At 38.0% G+C, this 27,700-nt stretch overlaps 1 protein-coding gene across 3 annotated transcripts; it reads right to left on the bottom strand.

Moving 5' to 3' along the window:
• Nucleotides 1–575: 575 nt before the first annotated feature.
• Nucleotides 576–26,162, bottom strand: ice1 (KIAA0947-like (H. sapiens)). Of its 3 annotated transcripts, XM_051865303.1 has the most exons (23): nt 25,927–26,162; nt 25,496–25,554; nt 23,308–23,342; nt 22,760–22,778; nt 22,200–22,311; nt 15,434–15,510; nt 15,304–15,341; nt 15,056–15,138; nt 14,396–14,472; nt 13,498–13,535; nt 13,193–13,275; nt 13,045–13,081; nt 12,908–12,958; nt 12,722–12,802; nt 12,369–12,616; nt 12,183–12,251; nt 3,222–5,600; nt 2,956–3,124; nt 2,419–2,579; nt 1,961–2,151; nt 1,735–1,835; nt 1,220–1,318; nt 576–1,047 (listed from the first exon to the last, which is right to left on the bottom strand). In XM_051865303.1, exons 1-23 carry the CDS (start codon nt 26,014–26,016, stop codon nt 866–868), a joined length of 4,479 nt encoding a protein of 1,492 aa, XP_051721263.1. In that variant the 5' UTR covers nt 26,017–26,162; the 3' UTR covers nt 576–865. The 3 variants fall into 3 exon arrangements, with proteins under 3 accessions (XP_051721263.1, XP_051721262.1, XP_051721264.1); XM_051865302.1 differs by having other exon boundaries at nt 12,183–12,616; XM_051865304.1 differs by lacking the exon at nt 25,496–25,554 and having other exon boundaries at nt 12,183–12,616; nt 25,927–26,104.
• Between the last annotated feature and the right edge of the window lie 1,538 nt (nt 26,163–27,700).

The following is a 27,700-nucleotide window of genomic DNA, read 5'->3' as shown; positions in this document are numbered from 1 at the left end:
TGGTATTTATGTTCACCAGTATTAATAAAATTAAAGCAGCCTAGCATGACAAAATTATCAGACCAAAGGCAAAATTGTGGCTCAGCCTGCAACATAATTTAAGTGAGTCTCCAGTGGGGAGATTCAAAGTAACCAATATGATAGCGGCTTTAAAGAAATGTCTTACAAAGATTTCAAATGTATTGTTGGATCTGAGTAATGAGAACCACCACAGCTTATTGCTTCCAATATATTGCAGTTGAAATTGTAAGTCAAGTCTGTGAAAGATAACAGAGGAGCTGCTTTGTCAACTAGATTTACCTTCAGTCTGTTATTAACCAAAACACTTCTATACTCACTGAAATTTTAGGAAAGGTTCTCTTACTATTTAATCAAATCACTGTTTAATCAAAACCTGCAAGGAAAATGATCAGAACTAAAATGAAAAAAGGCTACATTACATAAGGAAGCACAGTCTTGTGTCAAATCAGACCAGGACAAAAGCAGATGTATCAAGAATATAATATTCCAAGCACAAAAGCATGTCATCAATTTAAAAAAAAAAAAAAAAAAAAGAAGAAGAAGAAAAAGAAACAAACCATACAATCTTTTCATTTTTTTTGTATATTAATGCTGACAAAACAAAAGTCAAAAACACATTTTCAAGTTAAATACAAATGTTCTTTATGGTATAAACATATCTTTAATCTACATACAATATACACAAATGTACAAGAACGGCATCAATTCTGTGTTTTTCTGTAACCAATGAACACACATTCTGTCAGGTCACAGAGCAAAACCAGAGAACAGTCACAGCTTACGTGTTGTTTTAAAAATGAATGCTCAAAAACAGCACCTGCAGTGATTAAAAAAAAAAAAAAATTCAGGATTTAATCCGACGACAAAGGGAGCCGATCTGAGTGATGCAGCTGGTCACTGCAGAGGGGACTGGCTGTGTGGTTTCACTTCGCCATGATGCCAGAGCCTCCAGGGCATCTTTTGGGTTGCAGGGTGCCAGGTCATAAATGGCATAGACAGCAGACAACTGCACCTCCTTGGGCACACCTACAATCATATAACAAATGGTTATATTGTGATGCATGGTGTGGGGTTGCTAACCCTAAGGCTGTAGATTTATACACAACTTCAAAACATAAAAACTTAGGCAAGCCATCGTTTTATTAAAATATCTTTAATTTGCTATTACTGTTGTTCTTTATTAATAGAAGTCCAGTACCTTCTGTAATCCCATGTTTTCCAAAGAGGTTTATAGCTTTTGCAACGTTTTGGACTGATTTGGAAAGCATCTGCTTCATTCCTAACTGACCAAGTCGTCCTGGAGAAATACAGAAGAAAAATGATAAACAAAAGAAAAAAAATCTTGCTTCAACAAATCTTTTAAAAGGCTGTGATTTGTGAGATTTTATGCCATTGTTAATGACATTTTGACTTGTAGTGCTGTTACAAAATGCACCATCAAGCAAAAAAAAAAAAAAAAAAAAAAAAAAAAGTAGAATGAAATATTATGAAATACTATTAAATATTTTGTATAATAATTCATCTTCATAGATTTAATTCATTACTTTTTAATTAAAATTAATTTTATAATTAAAATAAACTAATAATTTAAAAAAAATTTAATGTTACATTATGTTTAATGTTAATGTTTATTATATGTTTAATGTTACATTATGTTTAATGTAACAGTGATTAATGTTACATTAATCACTTTATGCAATTTCAATAACTTACCGATCAATCGCAAAACAGCTGCTACACAAACATCACGGACTGGGGATTGCTGAAGCCTTGACTGTGTCACCCAAGTGTTCATAATGGGCCATAGCTCTTTGCTGTTTAATTAAAAAAAAAAGTCATGATAAATATATTAATTATCCACTCTATATATTATTATGAATATACTGATTATCCATTCTTTTAAATTATTTAACATTCTGTACTTGGTTAATAAATATACCCAATAACATAATCATGCGTCCACTTCCACTTCATATGTGTACACAAGAGATCCAAGGTATATATATATTCCCAAGCAGTTGGGCAAAGGTCGTGACCATGACGATCTTGCTTTTGGAATGTCAAAGCTTTGTCTTCTTGAAGTGCCTTCAGTGTGTTGCTGATCAATTTATGGATGTCATCAGGAGGACTCTAGGAAATATTAGGGACAACTGTTAAAATGCAACTTGAATTATTTAAATTATTAGTTTCATGCATTGAATTAAAAGTTACACAATTATACTGTTGTGTGTCCTTTCTTTATATATATGATGCCTAGAGGAAAAAATATCATGGTCAGGCAGGAAATTACAGAATCTATAGGTTTTGTAATAATTATTGGTAATGGAATGAATCATGGTAGTTTGTTAGCTCCAGCCATCAGAGCCTGCAAGCAAAAGAATGGACAATGAAGCATACCTTATCCCAGTGTAGATATTTAGTTAGATAATCCAAAATTTCTTCTTCAGATTTAAGATTGGCAACTGTATGAATGGCTTTGCACAAGGAGGTCTCATGGAAAAGAACACTTGGCCATGTTGTGACCATGAACAAAATTAGCTTGGAAGCATCAGGAAAATCTGTGAGTAAAGAATCCGGATTGAATCAACAACTTGAAATTGGAGAAATGCCATGTCTCTGAAAGTCTACTTAAGATTAGTAATACCAACACTTAAAGCAGAGGTTCTCAACAGTGGCCCTCAAGGTCCACTTTCCTGCAGAGTTTTGATCCAACCCTAATCAAACACACCTAAACAAGCTAATAAAGGTCTTCAGGATTACTAGAAAGTTATAGGAAGGTGAGTTTGTGAGTTGGAGCTAAACTCTGCAAGGAAAATGGACTTTGAGGGCCAGAGTTGAGAACCCCTGACTTAAAGGCTTAACAACTAAAATTATATGTTTAATAAACATACCATATAAATATAAAAATAATGGGAAAAGTTGCGATAAACTCACCCTCTTTGAGGATGTTGTATGCAAAGGCATGGGCTTTCTGATAGTCCCCTATCTGGCGACATATTCCGGTGTAGACTCTACACAGAGCTTGTATATTTTCACAACTCAGAATGCTCCTCTCAGTCTTTAGTTTAGTCAAGATGGCAGACATGAGCTTTTCTGCTGAAGACTAAAGAAACAGGGAAAAAATGCAAAGGTGTGCATCAATGTCCTCAAAGCTGCATTGTCTAGAAAAACCATCTGAATTGCAAAAAGCATAAACATACCTGATTTACACAGAAATCAGCAATTACAGCCTTTTCTTCATCAGTCAAAATTGGCACCTGAGATATTCTTCCAAGGAACACATGACTCTTAACAACAGGCAAAACATCAAAACAGGACATTCCAACTTTGGCCAGTGCTTCTGAGATCTGACAATTTTTGTCAAATGTGTTGTCTGGCTTTTTCTCAACTTTCTGCTGATTGCTTTGTACTTCTTGGCGAGATTTGAGGGACTCTGTTTTAATAACCGTTTGATGATCCTTTACTTGTTCTGCAGTAAAAACAACACCAGGAGGAGCAGGAGAGCAGTTATCAAGTCTGAGTCTTTTAGCACTCTTTGGCAAAAGCATGTTCACTCCTGTCTTTTTTGGTTTCTGCTCTGTTTTGGTAAAGGCAGTAGACGAAGAACTGATTGTTTTATTTCCTGATATCTGGTTAACAGACGGAGGGGAGGTACCATTCTCGTTGCCAGCTCGGTTCAGGTTAACATTCCCACGGAGTATGTTTAACGTGCGGGCTCGTGCAGAGAGGTCAGGATACATAGTATCCAGCATCTGCATGGAATTTTCCTGAGAAGTAGCAGGAGGAGAGGAGGATAAGGCAGATGATGGGAGTCTTCCTGGGACTGGAACAGCATGTTTTGGAGTAGCTGATCCAAACTGAAGTGGTGAGGAGGGAACTCCACAAGACGGCGATGGAGTGGTCAAGCATGGAGACATTTTTGAGGCATCTGGAAGAGCTGAATCAATAACAGGCACCGACAAGATCATCTTAGGAGACTTTGGTCCATCTGTTGGTAATCCTGAGGATACTGAAGTAGGCTTTAAAGGAGTATGATGTTTTCCAAACCTTGGAGGAGTAGCAGTCAGTGGCATAACAACTGGAGGGAGGGGTGGACCCATCTCTGTTCGAACCCTTCCAAGAGATAAACATGAGGTTGGTGTAATATGAATTTTGGTGTGGAGACCTGGAACAAGTGAAATGTTTTCACCTTTTTCAAAGGTAGAATATTCTGCATCCAGAGTACTCTGGCATGGTGCGCTGGTATCCTCAAGACTACCCACTGCAGAATCTCCTGATGTTTCCTTGTGGTTATAAACATCACTGACCAAATTTTTGACACCAGGGCTATAGGCATCAGTTGACATTTCCTCTGCCTGCTGAGATTCATTATTTATTTGCTCTGATGTTTTTCTTGGGATCGCAGAATCATTTTCTTTACTATCTTTAGGGTTATTTTCTTGACTCTGTAACTTGCATACATTTTGAACAGTTTTGTCCTTTTCTGGCTGTTCAGAATCTCTTTCATCCTCAGAATGCATGATTACTGTGGAAAGTCCAGAGTGACTTAGTGCTTCATTCTCAGAAAGCAATTCCTGAGGCTCATCTCTGGACATTTGCTTTGCAGTGGAAAACTGCTTATTCCCAGAAACACTGTCCAATTCTTCTGAGGGGATTCTTCCTTCTGACCTTGAGTGAACACCCCTAACCTTTCTCTTCAAACCAAAAAATCCTTCATCTTCTGATGATGATTCTTCAGCCTTTGAGGGTCTTAAAAGGGATGCACTTCCATATTCTCCTGCATACAAACTTTTTTGATCTTCTGCAGGCATTGAACCATTATCCTCAGCACCATCTTCAGCCTGACCAGCCTTGTCAGCTAGTCTGTTCTGAATGTCATGTGTTGATATATCTGCTTCAGACTTCATTTCTAGTGGTACAGAACTCTTTGATTCCTTATTGTCAATACTGTCTAACTTACTATTATTCACATCAAGTGTTGAAACGCTCTTGACATTAGCTTCCAATGTCACGTTGGGCTGTACCTGAGTTTTGCTTTCTGCAGATTCAATAGAATTGGTGTCTATCTCAGATTTTATATCCTGCTGAGGATCTGAGTTTTCCAACATATTTTTAAGATTATTAGTGATTTTTGTGTCCTCCAATTGTGTTCTGTCACCATTCTGATTCATCAGTGGAAGCTCTACCACAGTTTGTGTGGTATCACTTTCTAAGGAACTTTCCACACTGTGTCCATTTTCTATACCTGACTTTGCAGTTTGATTCTGAGTGTTGGCTTCACAGCCATGCGTTACTTCAAACACATACTCTACCTCCATGTGTTGGCTGTCAGACAAAGGGTTTTCAAGATCTAAATTATCAACAGACACAGCTAATCTTGCATGAGTGTTTGGGGACAAAATTACAGAGGATTTTTCCACTTCTTTTAGCAATGACTTCTCCTCAATATCTGAGGGTTCTAATTTTGTGTTGTTCTGAAGAATATCTTCTTGTAAGCTTGACAGTGCTTCTGGTTTTCCATTATTTGATTGATATTCCTGTTCAGTATCAGACATTGGTTGGTCGTCATTCACACTGAGCTGAAAGAACAAATTAAAAGTGTTATACTACATCTCTTAACCACTACTGGCCATACAGGAACATTATTACAGTTACAATTTACAAGCTAGTATTAAAAGTATTTAAAGTGCCCCTATTAAGCCTTTTTTAAGGTTCCTAGTATTGTTTTGGGAGTCTTTTACAACAGATTTACATGCATGCAAGGTCAAAAAACTCTTTCGTTTTCTCATAATATAATTTTTTTTTCACCTCAGTTCACCAAAGATTGGTAAACGATTCGTTTGAAGCAGTTCAATGAATCAGTCTCTCTAAACCCCTCCTTTCCATGAGCCTTCACTGCTCTGATTGATCAGATGGTCCAATCCTTTGTGATTGGTCTACTGCGCGCATCGCATGCCCATTGCCATAACTGAATGACAGATATCAGTTCGCAAGACATTGTATACAATGTATGGACAGAAAAGATAGCATCGATTTTACTGTATCAATTAGAGCCCGAGTCCAACGATGAAACGTCTGAAGTAGTCGATCAACCAGAAACTGATTCGCAATCACTGGAGTAGGACGTTTCTATATGGTAAGTGTCACCTTAGTTATTTATAAGACGTGATAGCAGCGTTACTGTTATACTTTATGTAGGTGCACCAGTGGGAACCGTATCAGAATGTCAAGCGAGGCTGAAAACCTCTAACATAAGATAAACATTTAGGCCAGATGTGTACAGACTTTTTCGTCATAACTCTTAAAGAAAAAAGGCTATATCATTGTTTGACATCACAATGGGTGTTTACTGCTTACAGAGATAATACTTGAACTAGTTAGCGCGGACTAGCATCTTAACATCCTATTACAATACAGAGAGAGCTCCACTCTACTGTAATAATAAAAACACAGAGGAAAAAAGTTTTTTGTATGTTGTTAACTCCCACGTTAGCCGAGCACAAATGTGAATCGCTGATAGGGTGGCCATACGTCCGGATTTTAAGCCCCCTGTCCGGCGTCCGGCGCAGCCTCAAGCCGGACACACATTTGTCCTCCTTTTTGGAGTTGCGCTGAATCAGCCTAAAAAAAAACCCCGCTCTAGAATCTTGGTTAGGACGCAGCAGCATAGCGTCTAATGCCGTAAGATCTCTGGTCAAACAAACGATTGGCTGAAAGCGGTGTCAAATAAATATCTGATATATCATTGGTTAAAAACGCAAACAAGCCTCCACGTGCTGGCTACGTCACATCATCACGTTAACATGCCGAAACGTCAGACCTTGTTTAATCTGGAATGGACAAAAGAGCACGAATTTATAGCAAAAAGCAGTAGAGACGCTTTTCATGGATTTTACACACTGTGTCGCTGTGAAGTGGACGTTAGTAGTCAAGGGAAAGCCGCCGTTGACCGAAATGTTATGTTTTCTGGCACTGTGCCATTCTGCCAGATTTTATTTATTTATTTATTTATTTATTTTATTTCCAGAAGTCCAGAAATTTTATGTTTTCAGGCACTGTGCACTTTGCAAGACTTTTTTGAAACAGACATCACAATGTCTTGAATAAATACAAATACTGTGAACAAACACTTTTTTGCTTCTGTTACACATAGGTCTACATCAAATTGTCCGGCAATGAATACAGTAGGCTTTTTCAGAATCACTGTATCATGATACCATCGATATAATGGACAAAATTGTATTACGAGTACACCAGAGTCCTATGCAATTATTCTTGCCTCACTAAATGCCGCAAAGTGTCCTCCTTTTTGGTGTTATGGAAATGGCCACCCTACTGATAATGCATTAGACTTTGTAAACAAAAGTCGTGCTCCATCCTTGACCATTACTCCAAGTAATAAGACAGACAAGCTGCATTAATCGACTCATTTTTAGACAATATTGGACCCACATCTGAATAGCAGAACTACAGAAACTTGAGTTAGCCGGTTAGCAGGAGACAGACTAGGGTGTATGTTAGACAACATAGCATACAAAACTATGAATTTTGAACGATCGCTAGAAAATATAAACATTAATTATTAATCATACTTACAGGTTGAGATTCAGAGGAGCAAGCTGGTCCAAATAAACTGGGCATTGATCCATATTTTAGGACCAAGCATTTTGTGAATCCTGCATTAAACTCCCCGAGGTTTGAGAAGCAGTCGTCAGTAAAATGACGAGAACACAACAAAAGATTGTACTGCTGTAGTATTGTTAGGGCTGGACGATTAATCAAAACCAAAATTCAGAACCTCAAACCAACATAAATTTTCCCATGTCGGTTATTTCAGTTTTTTAATCCTGTTAATACTTCCCCCTTAAAAACATACTACCGCGTGTGTAGCCACGTGACACTGCCCCGTCCAGTCAGTGGCATGAAAGCAACACGGAGGTGAACGCGTCGCCGAGTCAACACACACAGAGATAGCGCGCGAGCAGTGAGCCCAGGGGCGCCGCTAGCAATTTTGGGCCCTATAAAAGAAGATGAGGTTGGGGCCCCTACCGCACCCATTCCGCACCAAACATACAAGTCAAACTAGCTATCCAAAATCTTTGTCTGCAATTTAATAATAATGACCTATTACTTTTGCTATTGCTTTTGACCTCTAGGTATAAGTATTTAGTCAGAGACCTACCATGGCTATAGCACTAGCAGATGATTTATTATGCAAATGTAAATGTAATAGAAAAATACAGTACAGTAATCAAACATTCATATTCATACATTCTTATACAAAACCAATTGTTTAGTCAAAAATTCAAGAAGGTCCATATTTTAAAGTTCTTTCTAACTTCTCTACTCGGCCTTAAAATAACAGTTCTTGTAATTGTTAACTATAGCATTTGTTACAATAAGGATATAATTACAGGTAAGACCATTTTTTCTTTCTTTCTTTTTATAGCATTTATTATGAAAACTAGCAACAGTTAGAAACTATAGCTACAACATGCCACAGCTGTAATATAAATCTTTAGTGAAAAATCTATTCCCTTAACAGATTATCTATTATAAATTCTACAACTAGTCAAAATTTGCCACAATAAATACAATAGAACGTGATAAATTCTAGTAAATGTGGTCTTCATGAGTCTAAAAAGCTTGCAGGATGATGTGTTCCCCTCTTTTCATCAGTCATTTTAGTGGCTGTTTTAGATCATGTTCGACTTTCTCCGTAGCGTTATCCTCAATAGAATCCAAATGGGTTGCACATTTTATCATCAGCGTCGCATAGAAATCTTTGAAACACTTTTGGAGCGCGCTGGTGAACGCGCCTACAGTGATTCGCGTGCCACTCATGCAAAATTAAACAATTGGGCTTCAGTCACAGTCATATTGCGCAGACAATTGATCCGTTCAGTTCGTACAGCTTATAAAAGCTCAGAACGCGCGATGTATACAATTGATTAACAGCCTGATGATTCTACGTTTCAGTGTGGGCGTTCAGATACCTGCAACATGTGAGAAGTGCCGGTGCGTGAGAAGTGCCGGTACTGCGTACCGGCCCACTTCCAGCACTGACTGTTACTACTAATAAAACCGATCTCTGGGGGCCCCAAAAGTGCGTGGGCCCTTAGAATCGTCCTAACTTTTCCCCCCTTAGCGACGCCCCTGGGTGAGCCTTGCGCCTTCACTAAACTTGTCAGTTGTATGTGTTTTAAGGTTTGCCAGTTTGTACATTCAAGCGATTTTAGACGATCGGATGTGTATTATATCGAGCTACCATGCTCGCGCAGCTGCATTGTGGCACGAACACTCATACAAACAGTAGCTGCACAAAACGTGAAGATCGCGCGCACAGAGAGAAACGCAGAAACTAGTTGTCAGCGCTGTCCTGTGATTTATCACTAAAGTAGCTTAGAAACTCAAAACTTATTATAGCATATATTTTTCTACTTTTGAAAGAACAATTTACAACCCACAGCTTCACAATTAATAGAGAGACGGTATGACTAATTCACACACGCAATCGCTCTCATTACGTACTGGTACTGTACTAATTTATCTTTATCTGATTTACAACGAGCAGAAATCTGAAAGAAATGTTATGAACCATAGATAAAATAACTGCTGAAAGTGAGCTGTTATGTCAGATCACTCTTTCAATAGGAAAAAATATCCCACCTTTAATAGTCAAGCATATTTACAGTACAAACCTTGTCAGTGAACTATGAGGGCAAAAAAAAAATCGTTCATTAATCGTAATCGAGGTAAAATGTTCAATTAATCGAGGTTTTGATTTTAGGCCATAATCATTGAAAAAATTAATTTTCCCTGGCTTCTGCGCACGCAATAAGTGAGCGGGCAATATGCTAATGTTTCGTTGTGATGTCACAACAAAATGGCTTGGGATTCGTTTTACAAACAACTCGTTTAATTGACTCGGAGTCGACTCTTACTTTTGAGAGACAATAACTTTATATACAGTGCACTTTCAGATTTAAAACTTTGCAGGATGTTTTCATTCACTCAGAGCTATGTTACACATTACATGAAAGGTAATTTTCAAAATTCCATAATAGGGGCACTTTAACTAATTGCCTTAGGCAACAACTGTTGATTGTTGAATCTCCATGGATACCAATATATTTGAGATGACATGCAACGTTTCACACGTTTTCTGTCAGTATTTAAATTACAAATGACTTGTATTGTGAATTTCTACAGCACAATTTCTGTGGGCTGAAAATAAATCTGGTGTACAGGTGCTGGTCATATAATTAGAATATCATCAAAAAGTTGATTTATTTAACTAATTCCATTCAAAAAGTGAAACTTGTATATTATATTCATTCATTACACACAGACTGATATATTTCAAATGTTTATTTCTTTTAATTTTGATGATTATAACTGACAACTAAGGAAAATCCCAAATTCAGTATCTCAAAAAATTTGAATATTATTTAAGACCAATACAAAGAAAGGATTTTTAGAAATCTTGGCCAACTGAAAAGTATGAACATGAAAAGTATGAGCATGTACAGCACTCAATACTTAGTTGGGGCTCCTTTTGCCTGAATTACTGCAGCAATGCGGCGTGGCATGGAGTCGATCAGTCTGTGGCACTGCTCAGGTGTTATAAGAGCCCAGGTTGCTCTGATAGTGGCCTTCAGCTCTTCTGCATTGTTAGGTCTGGCATATCGCATTTTCCTCTTCACAATACCCCATAGATTTTCTATGGGGTAAAGGTCAGGCGAGTTTGCTGGCCAATTAAGAACAGGGATACCATGGTCCTTAAACCAGGTACTGGTAGCTTTGGCATTGTGTGCAGGTGCCAAGTCCTGTTGGAAAATGAAATCTGCATCTCCATAAAGTTGGTCAGCAGCAGGAAACATGAAGTGCTCTAAAACTTCCTGGTATACGGCTGCGTTGACCTTGGACCTCAGAAAACACAGTGGACCAACACCAGCAGATGACATGGCACCCCAAACCATCACTGACTGTGGAAACTTTACACTGGACCTCAAGCAACGTGGATTGTGTGCCTCTCCTCTCTTCCTCCAGACTCTGGGACCCTGATTTCCAAAGGAAATGCAAAATTTACTTTCATCAGAGAACATAACCTTGGACCACTCAGCAGCAGTCCAGTCCTTTTTGTCTTTAGCCCAGGCGAGACGCTTCTGACGCTGTCTGTTGTTCAAGAGTGGCTTGACACAAGGAATGCGACAGCTGAAACCCATGTCTTGCATACGTCTGTGCGTAGTGGTTCTTGAAGCACTGACTCCAGCTGCAGTCCATTCTTTCTGAATCTCCCCCACATTTTTGAATGGGTTTTGTTTCACAATCCTCTCCAGGGTGCGGTTATCCCTATTGCTTGTACACTTTTTTCTACCATATCTTTTCCTTCCCTTCGCCTCTCTATTAATGTGCTTGGACACAGAGCTCTGTGAACAGCCAGCCTCTTTTGCAATGACCTTTTGTGTCTTGCCCTCCTTGTGCAAGGTGTCAATGGTCGTCTTTTGGACAACTGTCAAGTCAGCAGTCTTCCCCATGATTGTGTAGCCTACAGAACTAGACTGAGAGACCATTTAAAGGCCTTTGTAGGTGTTTTGGGTTAATTAGCTGATTAGAGTGTGGCACCAGGTGTCTTCAATATTGAACCTTTTCACAATATTCTAATTTTCTGAAATACTGAATTTGGGATTTTCCTTAGTTGTCAGTTATAATCATCAAAATTAAAAGAAATAAACATTTGAAATATATTAGTCTGTGTGTAATGAATGAATATAATATACAAGTTTCACTTTTTGAATGGAATTAGTGAAATACATCAACTTTTTGATGATATTCTAATTATATGACCAGCACCTGTAGGTGCTGGTATGAAACTTTACATATATATTTTCTCGCCATGCACATTTGCTGCTTTCTCAACTCATCTAAACTGATCTCAATAGAAAGTCTCAGAAGGAATTATTTGTTACAAGTTATCAGCACAAGCCCAAGCATAGTCACAAATAGTTAATTGAAGTAAAGTCAAATTCACCTCAGATGTATTTTAATATTTGCCAAGTCAAAGACCAAGACTCCACATCTCTGAAAACCACAGTAATGGCACTGCAATTCAATCACTTGAGCATTGCAATGTAATTGAAACGTAAATGTTCACTTACCAGCTCTACTGAGGGGCTATGCACAGGTGATAAAGCTGTGGGCAAAGGCTTGAACCACTCTTTAATGCCCTGCAAATCCATACAGTAATCTCCATGTAAGAAGTCTTCATCTGTCATTTCGTTTAGCAAAGATCTATTAGCATCATCAGTCCAAGTGTTCACATGTTCAAGCCTATCTGAACTTACTTTCCTCTTTCTACTTGGTATACTGAACAGTTGTTCTTTTTTCTGCTTTTTCAGATTTTGAGGTGATGATTTAGGCCTACTGATAGCTGGAGGTGATTTAGGTGAGGAGTGTTTTGAAGATTGTAATTGAGTTTCTGGACTGGGATTCCCTGGAGATGGATGGGAAATCTGTCTTCCTAAAGGACTTTTAAGCAGTGGCTGAGAAGGTACTCTTTTAAGTTCGCTTTTCAAGGGTGTTGCCTCTTCTCCTGTAAAAGAAATATGCATTGCCTCTTCATCAGAATTAAGTTTGGTGACTATAATGAATACATTTCAGCAATGTAAAATTTTGCTCAAACAACAAAAATGATTACCATCGATGAACAAATTTTCTTGTGTTTTGGATGAAGTTTCCACGCAATGCCAGAGCTCTTCCAGCAGCATTCTGACTTTGCCTGATAAGGAAACATTATCAATTGCCATGCATTCCAGATGTTCTTTTAAATATCCAAGCATATAATTGAACAATGGAGAATCTAACAGTTTTAAACAACGCATACCTTTATCAATTATTTTCTCCGCATCTGTTTGAGAAGACATACTCTTTTTTTCTAAGATAAAAATAATTTTGTTTAATGACTGAAAACAAATAATATACTAAGCATAGGTACTAGGTATACGTATGCACAACTCATACCTTTGTTGAACTCCTTCTCAAGTTGGTTCAGCCTTTGCTGAAAACAGTAAAGAAACAAATAGCAAAAATAATCAGAATGTATGATTATGGGTTACCTTTTACTTTATATTTCACCAGAGGATATAAATCATTTCAGCAAAATTTGAACCTTTGTTGTGTACAGCACTTCTTCAAGTCTTCTCTTCTCATTGTTTACAACACCAATTTCATTATCCTGTTGAAATTTTATCTCTGTGTACAAATAAACAGTTTAGATTTTATCTCCAATCTATACCGTGCAAAAAAACATTTGCTGGAACATAGGTAAGAAGATTAGAAAATAATCCAATATATGTTTTAATATGCTGTGATAGTCCATATTCAGATAAGTTAAACAAATTAATTAAAAAGAAAGAATAAAAATTTCATTCATGCAGCCTAATATGATTAATGTATCAGATCACTAACACAAACCTTTCAGCACCAAAACTTCATTCTCAAGGTTTCCTTTCCTAGAAGAAGAAAAAAAAAAAAGAAAAAAAAAATACAAGGATTTAATTTTTTTTTTCTCTGAAGATCAATTCTACCATGTTCAATTCAACACTAACAAAAACTTAAAGGGTTAGTATACCCAAAAAATGAAAATTATCCCATGATTTACTTCACCCTAAAGCCATCCTAGCTGTATATGACTATCTTCTTTCAGACAAACACAATCAGAGTTATATTAAAAAATATCCTGGCTCTTCCAAACTTTATAATGGGAGTCAATGGGGCTCAAGATTTTGAAGCCCAAAAAGCCCATATTTAAAACTTTATAAACTATAATAACTGGCTGAGAGTAGACTCCTCTCACGGTTAAAAGAAAAATAGGGCTGGGCAACAAACTGAAGCTCCTCTTCTCTTATATTGAAATCCTCTAACATTTCTCTTTAAAAATTAAATTCTTGTTTTAGACTTTTAATTCATGACCGGTGTTCTTCTCCATCCTCTGCGCTTCCACGTTCGTCAATATGTCATGCATTGAGTCCCTGGGTTATGCCGGAACTAGACTCGCATATGGCCGTTGCCGGAAGCCAGTTATTATAGTTTATAAAGTTTTAAATATGGAATGTTTCTTACAAAAACCCATCACTTTGCTTCAGAAGGCCTTTATTAACCCCCTAGATAACTCTGTGTTCGTCTGAAAGAAGACAGTCATATACACCTAGGATGGCTTGAGGGTGAGTAAATCATGGGATTCATTCATTTTTGGGTGAACTATCCTTTTAAAGTATACACCAATAACAAATGGACTCAAAAAAGGTAGTCCACAAAAAAGTATGTAATTGTGATCAATTACAATTGTCTATAACAGTTCAAATGGACTTACATAATCAGTGTCTTGGCATTCTCCAACTTGAGATTCTCATGTTCCTCAGCAGTTTGAACATATTTTTTGAGGGAATCCTTGAAATAAAGAAACACAAAAATGGATCAGAAAAAAAAAAAAAAAAAAAAAAAAAAAAGCTACAAACACAAACACTGAAATGCAAAACAAAGAGGCAAAAGACAAACAGTATATTAACTCGGTAACACTTTCCATTAACATGAATTAATAATGAACTGCACTTCGAAAGCATTTATTAATCTTTTTTTAATGTTAACTTCAACATTTACTAATACATTATTGAAATCAAGAATTGTATTTGTTAACATTTGTTAATGCACTGTGAAGTAACATGAACAAACTATGAACAGCTGTATTTTTATTATCTAACTTTAAAGATGAACAAATACAGAAACAAATGTATTGCTCATGGTTAGTTCATGTTAGTAAATATATTAATGTTAACAAATGAACGTTATTGTAAAGTGTTACCATTAACTCTGCTATATTAGAGCCAATCTAAGGTGGTACTGATACATTAACTTGCATTAAGAAGCCAGTATTCCACTTTAATACCATTATTAAAAATCAGAAAAACAATGCACAGCTTTTGTTTGGACTGACCAATGCTTTAATCACGGAGGTAACTTCAAAGAACCTAACCTGAGTTTTCTGTAGATCCTCCTTCAGTGATTTCTTTTCTGTTTTGAGCTTCTCATTCTCTAGATTTTGCCTTTGCACAGTGTCTGTGAAAATGGTACAATTACATGTTTATGGGCAACACAAATATGTTCCAGGAATTATGTAATGAGTGTACAAATCATTATTTTTACATCACAGTAAAGGCTGGTTTCAGTTGATATATAGGCCCTGTTCTAATCTTATCCTAAAATAATTTGTGATGTATGTACCCTCTGCTTGTCTTAAGGATTCTTCAGCTTTTTCTTTCCTGGGAATAGAGAAGGATAAACACTGTGAGTAGAAGACATCATCACAAGAGAAACTAATCAACAGTGATACTACAGCAGACAGTGGTCTTACAGAGAAATTGTCTGAGCACTTTCAGCTCTCAGTCTGTCGAAATCTTCACATCTCTGCTGATACAATTTCAATTCAGCCTGTTGTATAAAGAAGCAAAAAGACAAGAGAAATTAGTATATTTAGCAAATTAGCGTATTTCCAGTCCAGATAGTTAGCTTTACTAACTTTACAATGAATGACCATTCTAACTTAAATTTTAGTACCGTCATTCTATATTATTGGTAGTAAAGATTACCAACTTTTGGCTTGTTTCCACTGAGCAGTACGGTACAGTACAGTATTGTACGGAATTATTTCCGTTTCGATTGTCAGAAGTTGTGAATGATACCAAAATACTAAACCGTACCTTAAGACTTTTTTGGGACCCTTGCGTTGGGGTACCTAGCACAGTAGTTTGGTACTTAAAGGGTGGAGCTAGACTCACTGCAGAACATTGATTGGGTGACAGAATTGTCACTTGCGCGTGCTACAAGGGGAATGACAACACAAGAGGCGCCATTTTTTAAATATAGTTGAAACAATAACGTTGCAACACAATGTTGGTGCGCAGCAAACAACCAACCACATGCTGAGAAGCAAGAACAAGATCTGCTGTATGTCCTCCATTGTTGTTTACAATGTCGCCGCCTTCTTCACACGAAAATGACGTCGAACGCTACTTTCCAGCATACACCACGCCTATCAAGTAAGGGTACTGCGGGTGGGGGAAACGAGCCATTAAAAGGCCCAGATATACTTCAAGCAAAAGCGAAGAACAAACAGTGTACAGTGACATTAGTTTCGAACAATATTAGGCTAAAACGAAGTTCATTTGGAGTTTGTTTTAGGAAGTAGCTTGCCAAAGCAAACTTTCCAAAAAGTTGTCTAGTAAACACCTTCAAGCTACCATTGGTGCTGAGTATGCATTCTACAAGATAAGACATTTGTCAGACTCTTAGGCTCTGTTGTTCAACAAATCCTCCGCCATGGTCTTGTCAGTCATCTCGTCACTTACTCTCGTCAAGTGATCTCTGAACTCTGATTCCTGCTGCACTAATTACGATGAGCTTGTGTTGGATGAGCTGGATGGAATTGAAGCAACAGTTATCCAACCGAATTAAATGGTTGGATAACAAAGATCGAACGACAGGGGCCGATATTTTTGACTGCTTGAATGGATACATAACGGCCGAGGACTTCCAGTGGGAAAAGTGTGTGGGCCTCTGCACGGACGGAGCGCCGGCGATTATGGGCAAGAAAAGCGGTCTTCTTGCCTGCATCAAAGGAGGTTGCCCGATTAGTTACTTTCACCCATTGTTTTTTACACCGAGAAGCCCTTGCCAGTAAGAAACTGCACCCCGAGTTAAACAACGTCTTGCAGACTGCCATCAAAATAGTAAATACTATCAAGACCGGGGCACTCTCCTCCCGACTTTTCACATCGCTATGCACAGAAATGGGCTCAGAACATCAGCACCTGCTTCTTCACTCCGAGGTCAGGTGGCTATCGTGGGGCAAGGTATCAACTCGTCTGCTTGAGCTAAGAGAAGAGGTCTCGCAGTTATCAAATGTTGATTCTCCTCTTGCTGTACACCTGTCAGATGGTGAATGATGCGCGAAGCTTGCCTATCTGTCGGACATATTCACTCATATAAATGAACTGAATGAAAGCATGCAAGGTCCATCATCATCCATTCTGACATATACAGACAAGATCGCAGCTTTCACCAGCAAGCTGAAATTGTGGAGGTCCCGAGTGGAAAAAGGAGTGTAGGACATGTTTCCATCACTGTGCGCCAATGACAGTGAATGCATTCGAGACGCTGTACATACTCACCTCGGTGCGCTGATTCAGAAATTCCATGACTATTTTGTTGACTATATATTTTTTGTTCTATTATTATTATTATTATTATTATCATTTTATACATGTTAAACATTTAAATTTGAGTCACTCTATTAGTTGACTTCATTGTAATAGTAAGTTTATCTCTATCAAATCAATCATCTGTAGGTATGACAGAATGGGACTGGATACGGAATCCCTTTAGTAGTGAGGCAAGAGAGCGCTGTGTCCTAACAGGAAGAGCAGAGGAGGAGCTGATAGACGTGGCTTCAGACAGGAGCCTTCAACTTCTCTTCAGAGAGTCAAAGAATCTTGGACAATTCTGGATGTTTGTTTCCAAGGACTACCCCAACTTAGGAGCTGCTGCACTCAAAAGTTTTAGTGCCCTTTTCTACCACTTACCTGCGTGAGAGTGGATTTTCTGCTCTGACAGCAATGAAAACAAAATACAGATCTCGCCTACAGCCATCACAAGACATGCGTGTCAGTCTGTCCAAAATAATTTCTAGATTAGATATGTTGTGTTCCAAGAAGCAGGCACACCCTTCTCACTAATAAATTTCCCTTGCTTTCTCTTAAGCTTTAAGTAGTTTTTAAACACAAATTTTCAGTTCTTGAAATTTATATTGCATGTCTTTGCAAATAAGTAGAACTCAGTACTCAGTTATTCCTCTCATAATCTTAACATAACCATAAGGCTGCTGTTCTGACACTTGAATGGTTATATCTCTGCAATCAACTGTATATTTTATTCTTATGACAAGGAAAATAAAAACTGCTCTGTAAATGAGGATGCGTTTTTCCCCATATTTCCATTTAAAAATACTATGGTGGGTCTTGAGATTGATTGTACTTGTCTAGATGGGTCCTGGAATGAAAAAGTTTGGGAACCCCTGCACTATAGGAAGAAGGCAAGCCGGCGGAAGCAGTGTGATGCTTTGGGCAAAGTTCTGCTTGGAAACTTGGGTCCTGCCATCCATGTGGATGTTACTTTGACACGTACCATCTACCTAAGCACTGTTGTAGGCCATGTACACCCTTTCATGGAAATAGTATTCCCTGGTGACTGTGGCCTCTTTCAGCAGGATAATTTGCCCTGCCACAAAGCAAAAATAGTTCAGGAATGGATTGAGGAGCACAACGAGTTTGAGGTGTTGACTTGGCCTCCAAATTCCCCAGATCTCAATCCAATCGAGCATCTGTGGGATGTGCTGAACAAACAAGTCAGATTCATGGAGGCCCCACCTCACAACTTACAGAACTTAAAGGATCTGCTGCTAACATCTTGGTGCAAGATACCACAGCACACCTTCAGGGGTCTAGTGGAGTCCATGCCTCAACGGGTCAGGGCTGTTTTGGCAGCAAAAGGGGGGCCAACACAATATTAAGAAGGTGATCATAATGTTATGCCTGATCGGTGTAATATATACACTATATTGCCAAAAGTTTTGGGACGCCTGCCTTTACGCGCACATGAACTTTAATGACATCCCATTCTTAATCCGTAGGGTTTAATATGGAGTTGGCCCAACCTTTGCAGCTATAACAGCCTCAACTCTTCTGGAAAGGCTTTCCACAGGGTTTAGGAGTTTGTTAATGGGAATTTTTGACCATTCTTCTAGAAGCGCATTTGTGAGGTCAGGTAGTGATGTTGGACGAGAAGGCCTGGCTCACAGTCTCCACTCTAATTCATCCCAAAGGTGTTCTATTGGGGTGAGGTCAGGACTCTGTGCAGGCCAGTCAAGCTCCTCCACGTCAAACTCACTCATCCATGTCTTTATGGACCTTGCTTTGTGCACTGGTGTGCAGCCATGTTGGAACAGAAAGGGGCCATCCCCAAACTGTTCCCACAATGTTGGGAGCATGAAATTGTCCAAAATGTCTTGGTATGCTGAAGCATTAAGAGTTCCTTTCACTGGAACTAAGGGGCCAAGCCCAACCCCTGAAAAACAACCCCACACCATAATCCCCCCTCCACCAAATTTTAAACTTGGCACAATGCCGTTCTCCTGGCAACCGCCAAACCCAGACTCGTCCATCAGATTGCCAGACAGAGAGGCGTGATTCGTCACTCCAGAGAACACGTCTCCACTGCTCTAGAGTCCAGTGACGGTGTGCTTTACACCACTGCATCCGACGCTTTGCATTTCACTTGGTGATGTAAGGCTTGGATGCAGCTGCTCAGCCATGGAAACCCATTCCATGAAGCTCTCTACGCACTGTTCTTGAGCTAATCTGAAGGCCACACGAAGTTTGGAGGTCTGCAGCTATTGACTCTGCAGAAAGTTGGCGACTTCAGCATGCGCCGACCCCGCTCTGTGATTTTACACGGCCTACCACTTCGTGGCTGAGTTGCTGTTGTTCCCAATTGCTTCCACTTTGTTATGATACCACTAACAGTTGACCGTAGAATATTTAGCAGTGAGGAAATTTCATGAATTGACTTATTGCACAGGTAGCAACCTATCACAGTACCACGCTTGAATTCACTGAGCTCCTGAGAGCGACCCATTTTTCACAAATGTTTGTAGAAGCAGTCTGCATGCCTAGGTGCTTGATTTTATACACCTGTGGCCATGGAAGTGATTGGAACACCTGAATTCATTGATATATATATATATATATATATATATATATATTTTTTTTTTTTTTTTTTTTTTTTATATATATATTTATATATTTTAGGGCTGTGAAAATTAACACGTTAATAACGCATTAACACAAATTAATTTTAACGGCACTAATTTTATTAACGCGCAATTAATGCAGTGCATATTTTCTATTTGCCACGTGGCCTAGCCCGTAGTTGGAGAAATGGAGATGCAGCTATAGGCGCCGTTCACATGTCGCGTCTAAAAACACGTGGAAAGCGCAGCCGCGCCACTTTCTCCTTTCCAAAAAGCTTGCGCTTCCGTGGCGTCTTTCGTTGCTATGCAACCATGAACTGCGCTCTCCACGACGACGAGTAAGTTTCAGCAAAGGATAACCCCTTACTTACACTGCACGCGTCTGCAGCCACGCTACTCAATGCTTGTGTTTACACCAACCGCGTCGTGGCACGTTTCAGAAGCATCGCCGCGGCGCTTCGCTAAAGATAGTGGCCATTGATATAAGAGTCAGTTTGATATAATGATAAACCAAATGATATAAGAGTCAATTTAATTCATAAATTTATGCACACCAAAGCACCCATGAAAAAATAAACATTACAGAAAAAAATCTTTTCAGAACTCAGCATACAGTATGTGTACAGTGCAACGGCAAAAAGCTTTTTAGAGCTTGTTTATATTTTAGACATGTCAAGTTTCAATACTAAACAGGACTAAATGGGGATGCCAAAAAAACAACTGCCTTGACCTGACTGCATATGCCTACTACAGTACACGATTCCATTCAGAATTACTAAACACAGCAACACCGATAAAAACATTATCCTGAATGTGTGTGGAAACAATTGTGAATGTACTGAAATGTGTCTGTGCATAAATACTAGGGGTGTGCCCGAATACTAAATCCGTATTCAGAAAGGGGAAAAAAAACGCAGTCTAGGGCGCCCCGAAAGGGACATGGTTAGTCGTTTGTTAGCAGGAGACTGTTACTTTGTAGTACAACAGATTTCACTTACCACATAAAGAGAATAAGGAGAGATGGCTGATAGGACAATGGTGAATGGTTTGCAGTTCCTAAGCGTCACTGACAAATATCTAATCTTGTGAAATGTGTAATAAGTAGCTGAAGCTCCTTAGTATACACACAGCACGTGTGATTGTGAATCTCGAAAGTGAAAGTAATAGCATGTGCGCACATTCAAAGGCGATTTCAACACTCCGCATATTAACAGCAGCTTCTGGCAAATTATTTACATTATAATTACCCAACTACATAATTGCAAGAGAAAGCATATATATAGAAAGAAATATATTTTTTCCTCCCATCTCATGTGTTTTCCCTTTAGGGGCTCCGTAGTACACGTAATTTCCTTTCCGAATATGGTATTCAGCTTCGGGCACATCCCTAATAAATACAATGTGCAATCAGCGCGTCGAGAGAGCACATACACTATTTGTTCATCAATTTGACGGACTCACGCATGTTTACTGTACGATTCCTGTACGTCAACGTAATCATTTTTACCTTGATTGCAATCCTCATCCATCAAAACTTCACTAGCAAGATGCTGGTTTGCTTTATCCAGCTGAGAAACGTAGTTTGCATATCATCTGGCGATACAGCATTGGGATGTTTTGATGTTCCGTTCAGTCTGTAGGCCTATATCACACAGCGCGATGCGTGAGGGCTCACGCTCTTCAGAAACAATGACAGAATATGACAGAGGTCGTGTATTAAAGCGAAACACACTGGAATGAATAATTCACTGACAACACAACACAAGTCTCTATTCTATCTGCCATCTCTACTGTAATCAGCCTGATTTTCTTTAGATTAGCAGTTTTTTTTTTTTTTTACTAATTGTTTGAATGAACTGGCTTACTGGATCACTGGACTGAAAAATTTACAGTTTAGGGGATTAAAATGATCTGATCGCAAACAGAGAAGCGAAATCGGGTTGAAGATTTAGAATAGAAATTTGCGTCTACCAGGGTTACAGGTATTGTAGATGCTCAGTGTGATAAACTCCCGACTTCTAAAATCTAACTGCGTGACGTAAATTGTTAATGACGCAATTTCACGTGCTTCAGTAATTCATATGTATTATTTGCGTTAAATTATTTTAAGGATTTAGAATTAATTGCATGCGTTAATGTTGACAGCCCTAGTTTATATTAATATTTATCTTTTTAAATAAAGGGGGGAGTTTTTAACCTGTATTGAAATTGGCAACGAGAATTAGGGAATTTCACTAGAATTGGTAGTGATTACTAAAATATTGGAATTGTGAACTCTAGTGAAGGTAAGACATTCGGGTGTTTGAACACAAACCTTAACATTCTCCAGCTCTGTCTTCATCTGTTCATACTGCACTGTTTGTTTCTCTAAGGGCTCAAGCTTCAGTAGCACCTCATCCAGCTGTCTGTGCAGTTTGCTGCTTTCTCTGTGAAAAACACATCACCATGTTTCAAAGGCATTCTTCAAATACACATTTAGCTAGTCAACATACTTAAATCACAACCAACAATTTTTTTGCAGAAAATTAGGCTATTGTGCACATTATCAATATCCTAAAATGTTACTGCATGGCAAATTACCTGTGCTTGTATTAAGGAACTTTTCTGTAGCAACTGAGCATAAATGTATTTGTAGAGCAGCATCTTAGCTTTGCATTACTTTAGTTGCAACATAAGTAAAATGTCTTTGCAGTCATTAGGGGTATGCCATTTGAGGAATCAGTGCACATGCATGGTGTATTCTCAGTCACCTGTTCTGGTAACAGCCTGGAAAATGTGTACTGTAAATCACTTTGATAAGCTACTTAAAACAAATGTCTCCTAAAAGTAACTCTATTACACACAATTGTAGTAAAAAAGAAAATGAGGTCTTACCTCTGTGATTTCTGAAGCTGTGACTTTTTGTCAAGGAAAACAAAAATGGATTCAGAACAATGTTAACTTTCAAGTTGTGTGTTCACTGCTCCTGACCAGTGTATGTGAGTGATACAGAGTGGGTAGCAGAGTGCGATTGTCGAGCATAGTTTCTTTTTAGAGTTGGAGTATCTGTGTTTTTTCCTCACTTCAGGTTTGAACATTTCTCTCACTAGCAATCATGGAATAGGAAATGGAAAACCCATATTGGAGCTTTAACGGAATAATTAAATGACCCAGAGTGATATTTGCTCTAGTCAAATACAAAAGCTTGGTAACTTGAACAGTTTTGCACTTTAGTTTCTTTTGTAACCATTTTTGTTGGATAAGGGGAAAAATTAACTGGGCAAATATATTCAATACAACAGTACTCTTGCTCATGTGATGTTACATAAAACATTTACCCAACAACTACAACCAAATCTACAATAAAATGAATCAGTAAATCAACAGACAGCATGCCAAAAGCAAGAACAATGTTATTGTCTATATAGCTTTAAAAAGGATATCATCACACTTCTCTTTGTATTCACCCAAGAGACGGCTGAAAAAAAAAGTGAAAGTTACTAGAAGACAATACTGTTATAGTTTTATTTGACAGTGTCAGCAAGTAACATGTTCATATTTGCCATTAAAGGGTTAGTTCACCCAAAAATGAAAATAATGTCATTTATTACTCACCCTCATGCCGTTCCACACCCGTAAGACCTTCGTTCATCTTCGGAACGCAAATTAAGATATTTTTGTTGAAATCCGATGGCTCAGTGAGGCCTGCATAGACAGCAATGACACTTCCTCTCTCAAGATCCATTAATGTAATGCTTCAGAGCGTTATGAATCTTTTGTGTCGAATCATGATTCGGATCGCGTGTCAAACCGCCAAACTGCTGAAATCACGTGACTTTGGCGCTCCGAACCGCTGATTCGACACAAAAGATTCATAACGCTCGGAAGCTTCATGAAGCAGTGTTTTGAAATCGGCCATCACTATATAAGTCGTTATTTTGTTTTTTTTGGTGCACAAAAAATATCGTCGCTATATAACATTAATATTGAACCACTGTACTCACATGAACTGATTTAAATATGTTTTTAGTACATTTATGGATCTTGAGAGAGGATGTGTCATTGCTGGCTATGCAGACCTCACTGAGCCATCGGATTTCAACAAAAATATCTTAATTTGCGTTCCGAAGATTAACGAAGGTCTTACGGGTGTGGAACGGCATGAGGGTGAGTAATAAATGACATTATTTTCATTTTTGGGTGAACTAACCCTTTAAGCAAGAACCTGATTATTAGTAACAGTACTTTAAAAAAAGAAAAAAAAAAGCCCTGTAAATATATTTCTTTAAACATTCTAGTTAGAACCCCCTAACCCTAAAAATTAACTTTTGCAATTCAGTTGCAATTACTAAAGTTTGAACCATTTAACAAACATGTTCAATTCAAACTCTACTTTGTACATTAAGTTGTAATAAGTGTATGTAATAAGTATGTAAAAATGTATGTAATAAGTATTGTATGTTTAAATTTTGAGAATCTTGCATTGGACAGAGCCGTTAATAGAGTTACGACAATCCCATAGACTTCCACTAGAATCGGAGAATGCAGAAGTAAGTCGTCGGGCAACCATTAGTTACAAATTTGAAAACGCAATAGTTACAGTGATGAACCCCATTCATTTCAGTGTCTTCCAAGCACATTGGCTGGCAAGTTGATGAAATGACTGGGTTTTTGACATTTTTAACACTTTATTTGACCTCTCATGAGTCTATCAATACTCAATAGTGGTATTTTTATGTTGCCAATTTTGGTTAATGTTTATCATTATATAAAAGCTAATTCAATTCTAAATGCAGTTAGATAACATGAGCAACACTTCACTAGCCATCATAACCAGATGTCAGTTTGTTCAGGCCTAGATTAAGAACCCATAGGGCCCTGGGGCTATAGCAAACCTTCATTCATAGTAGCCAGTCTTGGTGCCATAACGTTTTCTACCACAGGAATAATTTGTAAAATAAATAAATAAATAAATAAATATATATAAATATTAATATCTTCAACACTCATACAACATTGTATTTATTATTACTACAGATTATATTACATACTACTACCACATCTCTTTTAAAACATCCCTTAGTCTTAGCATATATTCTAGTCAACGTAGTAGTGCACATTGTGCTTTAATATTTACCGAAATTGCCTCAAATATACTCGCTGCTGCTATCTGTCCCGCTGAAACCCATTCAAACATGTTGACAGTCTGGGTTTGTCTCGAACTATTGAGAGCTACATAAACCACGTGACCGCGTGGCGGCGAGATCACAGAAGAGTGTCGCAATTCTCTTTTTCAACGGCTCTGCCACTGAATGATCAACGTTCAAATGTAACCCACAGTACTGGTGTCACTGCAATATTGGCATAGTAATTCAGTAATTGGGTTTCTTTCTCGCATCTATTTGCATACTAAATTGTGAATTTCCCATTTTTAATAGGCAGAAAACAATACGCTGAGTGTCATGACAACAGAGTGGCACTGATGCTGCAGACTATTCATACTATCATACTATTCTTTTGCTGCCTTGCAAGTACTAAACTGATGCCATGCAAATTTGGCTGTAAGGTAAACATCTTGAATGATGCAGTATAATTAAATATAATTAAAAACAATAGTAATAATGCACTCACTCTGTGTCGACGATCTTCTGCTTGAGAGTTAACAAAGCAGCCACATATTCATCTAAGCTCTGGAAAACGTAGACATAGCATTAGCTTTACTTGTAATGAACAGCCAGAACCACGAATAAGGCAATTCATCAAAAAATAAAGCACGACACTGACACCAGCATTAAACACCAAATTAATAAATTAATAACAATCAATCAATTGCGTGCCGCTAACTGGAAATAACATTCATACGATGTGACTGTATATTAAAATCAACAGTCACTAAGACAGATAAAATATACTAACATATATAACGTATTCATCCACTCAACCTTCATGTGTTTAATTATTAGTTATTAATTATCATGGCATGGCCATCATTACTGGGGTAAACAATTAAGCAAGCAAATAACTACTGGATAGAATGTTAGTTTGAGGAATAAATTTCTCACCTGATTTAAAACAGTGCAGTTTTGACAAGTGCCAGAAGTTGCTTCAGAGGCGATTCCTCCGGCTTTGGCCTGGTTCTCCCCCGGCATCATGGTAAAGATTCAATAAGATCAGCGGAATCGTACACGTCCCTCCAAATATATAAAAACGTGTAACCAAAACAAGCCCATCAGTACATTGCGCATACAAACGTTCCGCAGCACGTTGACTGAGGACCCCAGGAGAAGGGCCCCAGTTGCCCGCTGTAGGCGCCTGATTAAAAAGTGGTATGGTTTCATAAAACTTTTGCAATTATTGTACAGTGATATTTCATACAAAAATCATCACTTTATAAAATAACACGTAATTTACAATGTGAAACGAATGTGGTATACTTTAATATACTTGGAGTATAATAATGGAGTTGAATCTAGGCATAATATGGGGTACAAATAGCTTTTGACCGCTGTGAAACTAGTGTTGCCAGATCTCGCCAAACAAACCTGGTCTGACCAAACAAGGGGAAGCCTGCATCAGTAGCGGCTCCTGCCCGTAAATTTAGGTAGGGCAGATTCTGGGTCTTAGCTCTAGTTAATGATAAACATTTTGTAAGCTTTATATTCTAATCGCTGAGCACATGCAGACACACCTTTGACAGAGGTCTAACATCTTTGCGTTATTCAGCCTGAGAGTGGCGCTCTAATGTTGATTGACAGGCATGCATATAATGCTCTTAGCATCAACGTGCGCTAACAATCTCAAATATCGGAGCTACCCATGTTTAAGAACGAATTAAAAAAATAAGGCCGACGTCAGAGATGTTCTTCTGCCGCTGTATTTATAATATACAGACATAGCAACCTTGGAATTAATCTACAATGTGGTGTACAAACATTAATGAGAAAAAAAAACAGTGCAATGAGGAAAAAAATAAATGTATACTATTATTTTATATTGTATTTTGATATTAATATTAAAAATCAATTTTGGGAGGGGAAAAAAACGGAAATGCAATTTCACATTTGTCCTCAAGAGCACTCAATAAAGACCACATAATATAAAGATTATATACATTAATATACTGTATATTAAAATATTTAATATATTAATGACATTAAAATGTATCTCTGTTACATGACATCTGAACCGTCTTTAGAAGCTCCCTCTAGACGAGTCTTTAGACTACCTCATATTCAATTTTTTGCAGGTGGTGCCAACAACAGATACTATTGGACAACAGGGTCGATTTGCCAGTAGTTAAGTACACACTATAAAAATGAATGTGTTGTTCCTCAGGGTCCTGCAGTATAAATATTCCACAGTGTTTGTATCTCATGAGGGAGATTTGTGGTGTACTAACTTTATAGCTCATAAAATACCCTTAGTTAATAATGTGCCTATATAACAAAGGTATAGACATATTCCTCCCTCTGACTGTGATTAGCAGAATGCACCAGGATGCATTCTTGTGACCATGCATTGAAGAATCCCTGGTTGCTCTGTCCGAGGTTTTTCACAGGTGGTTTTTCACCCTGGATCTATAGCCAATGGGCATAACCAGGTGCCATTGGCTGAGAATGATAGGAGCAAGACAACTTTCTATACCCCTTTCGGCCTATTTGAATTTAATTGCATGCAATTTGGCCTTTGTAATGCCTTAATGGCGTTACAGTGTTTTTCTCTTTAGATCAACACCTTGCTCTCCTGGGGCTTCATTTATCAACAGCGCATAGAAAAGGTTCTATTTTGGTTCTACGAATGAAATTTATAATGTGCCTAAGTACAAAAAAATTTGTA

Source organism: Ctenopharyngodon idella, chromosome 16, assembly GCF_019924925.1.
Source record: "Ctenopharyngodon idella isolate HZGC_01 chromosome 16, HZGC01, whole genome shotgun sequence".
Lineage (NCBI taxonomy): Eukaryota > Metazoa > Chordata > Actinopteri > Cypriniformes > Xenocyprididae > Ctenopharyngodon > Ctenopharyngodon idella.
Note: the sequence above shows the minus strand (reverse complement) of the source record. Positions and strands in the feature narration are given on the sequence as shown.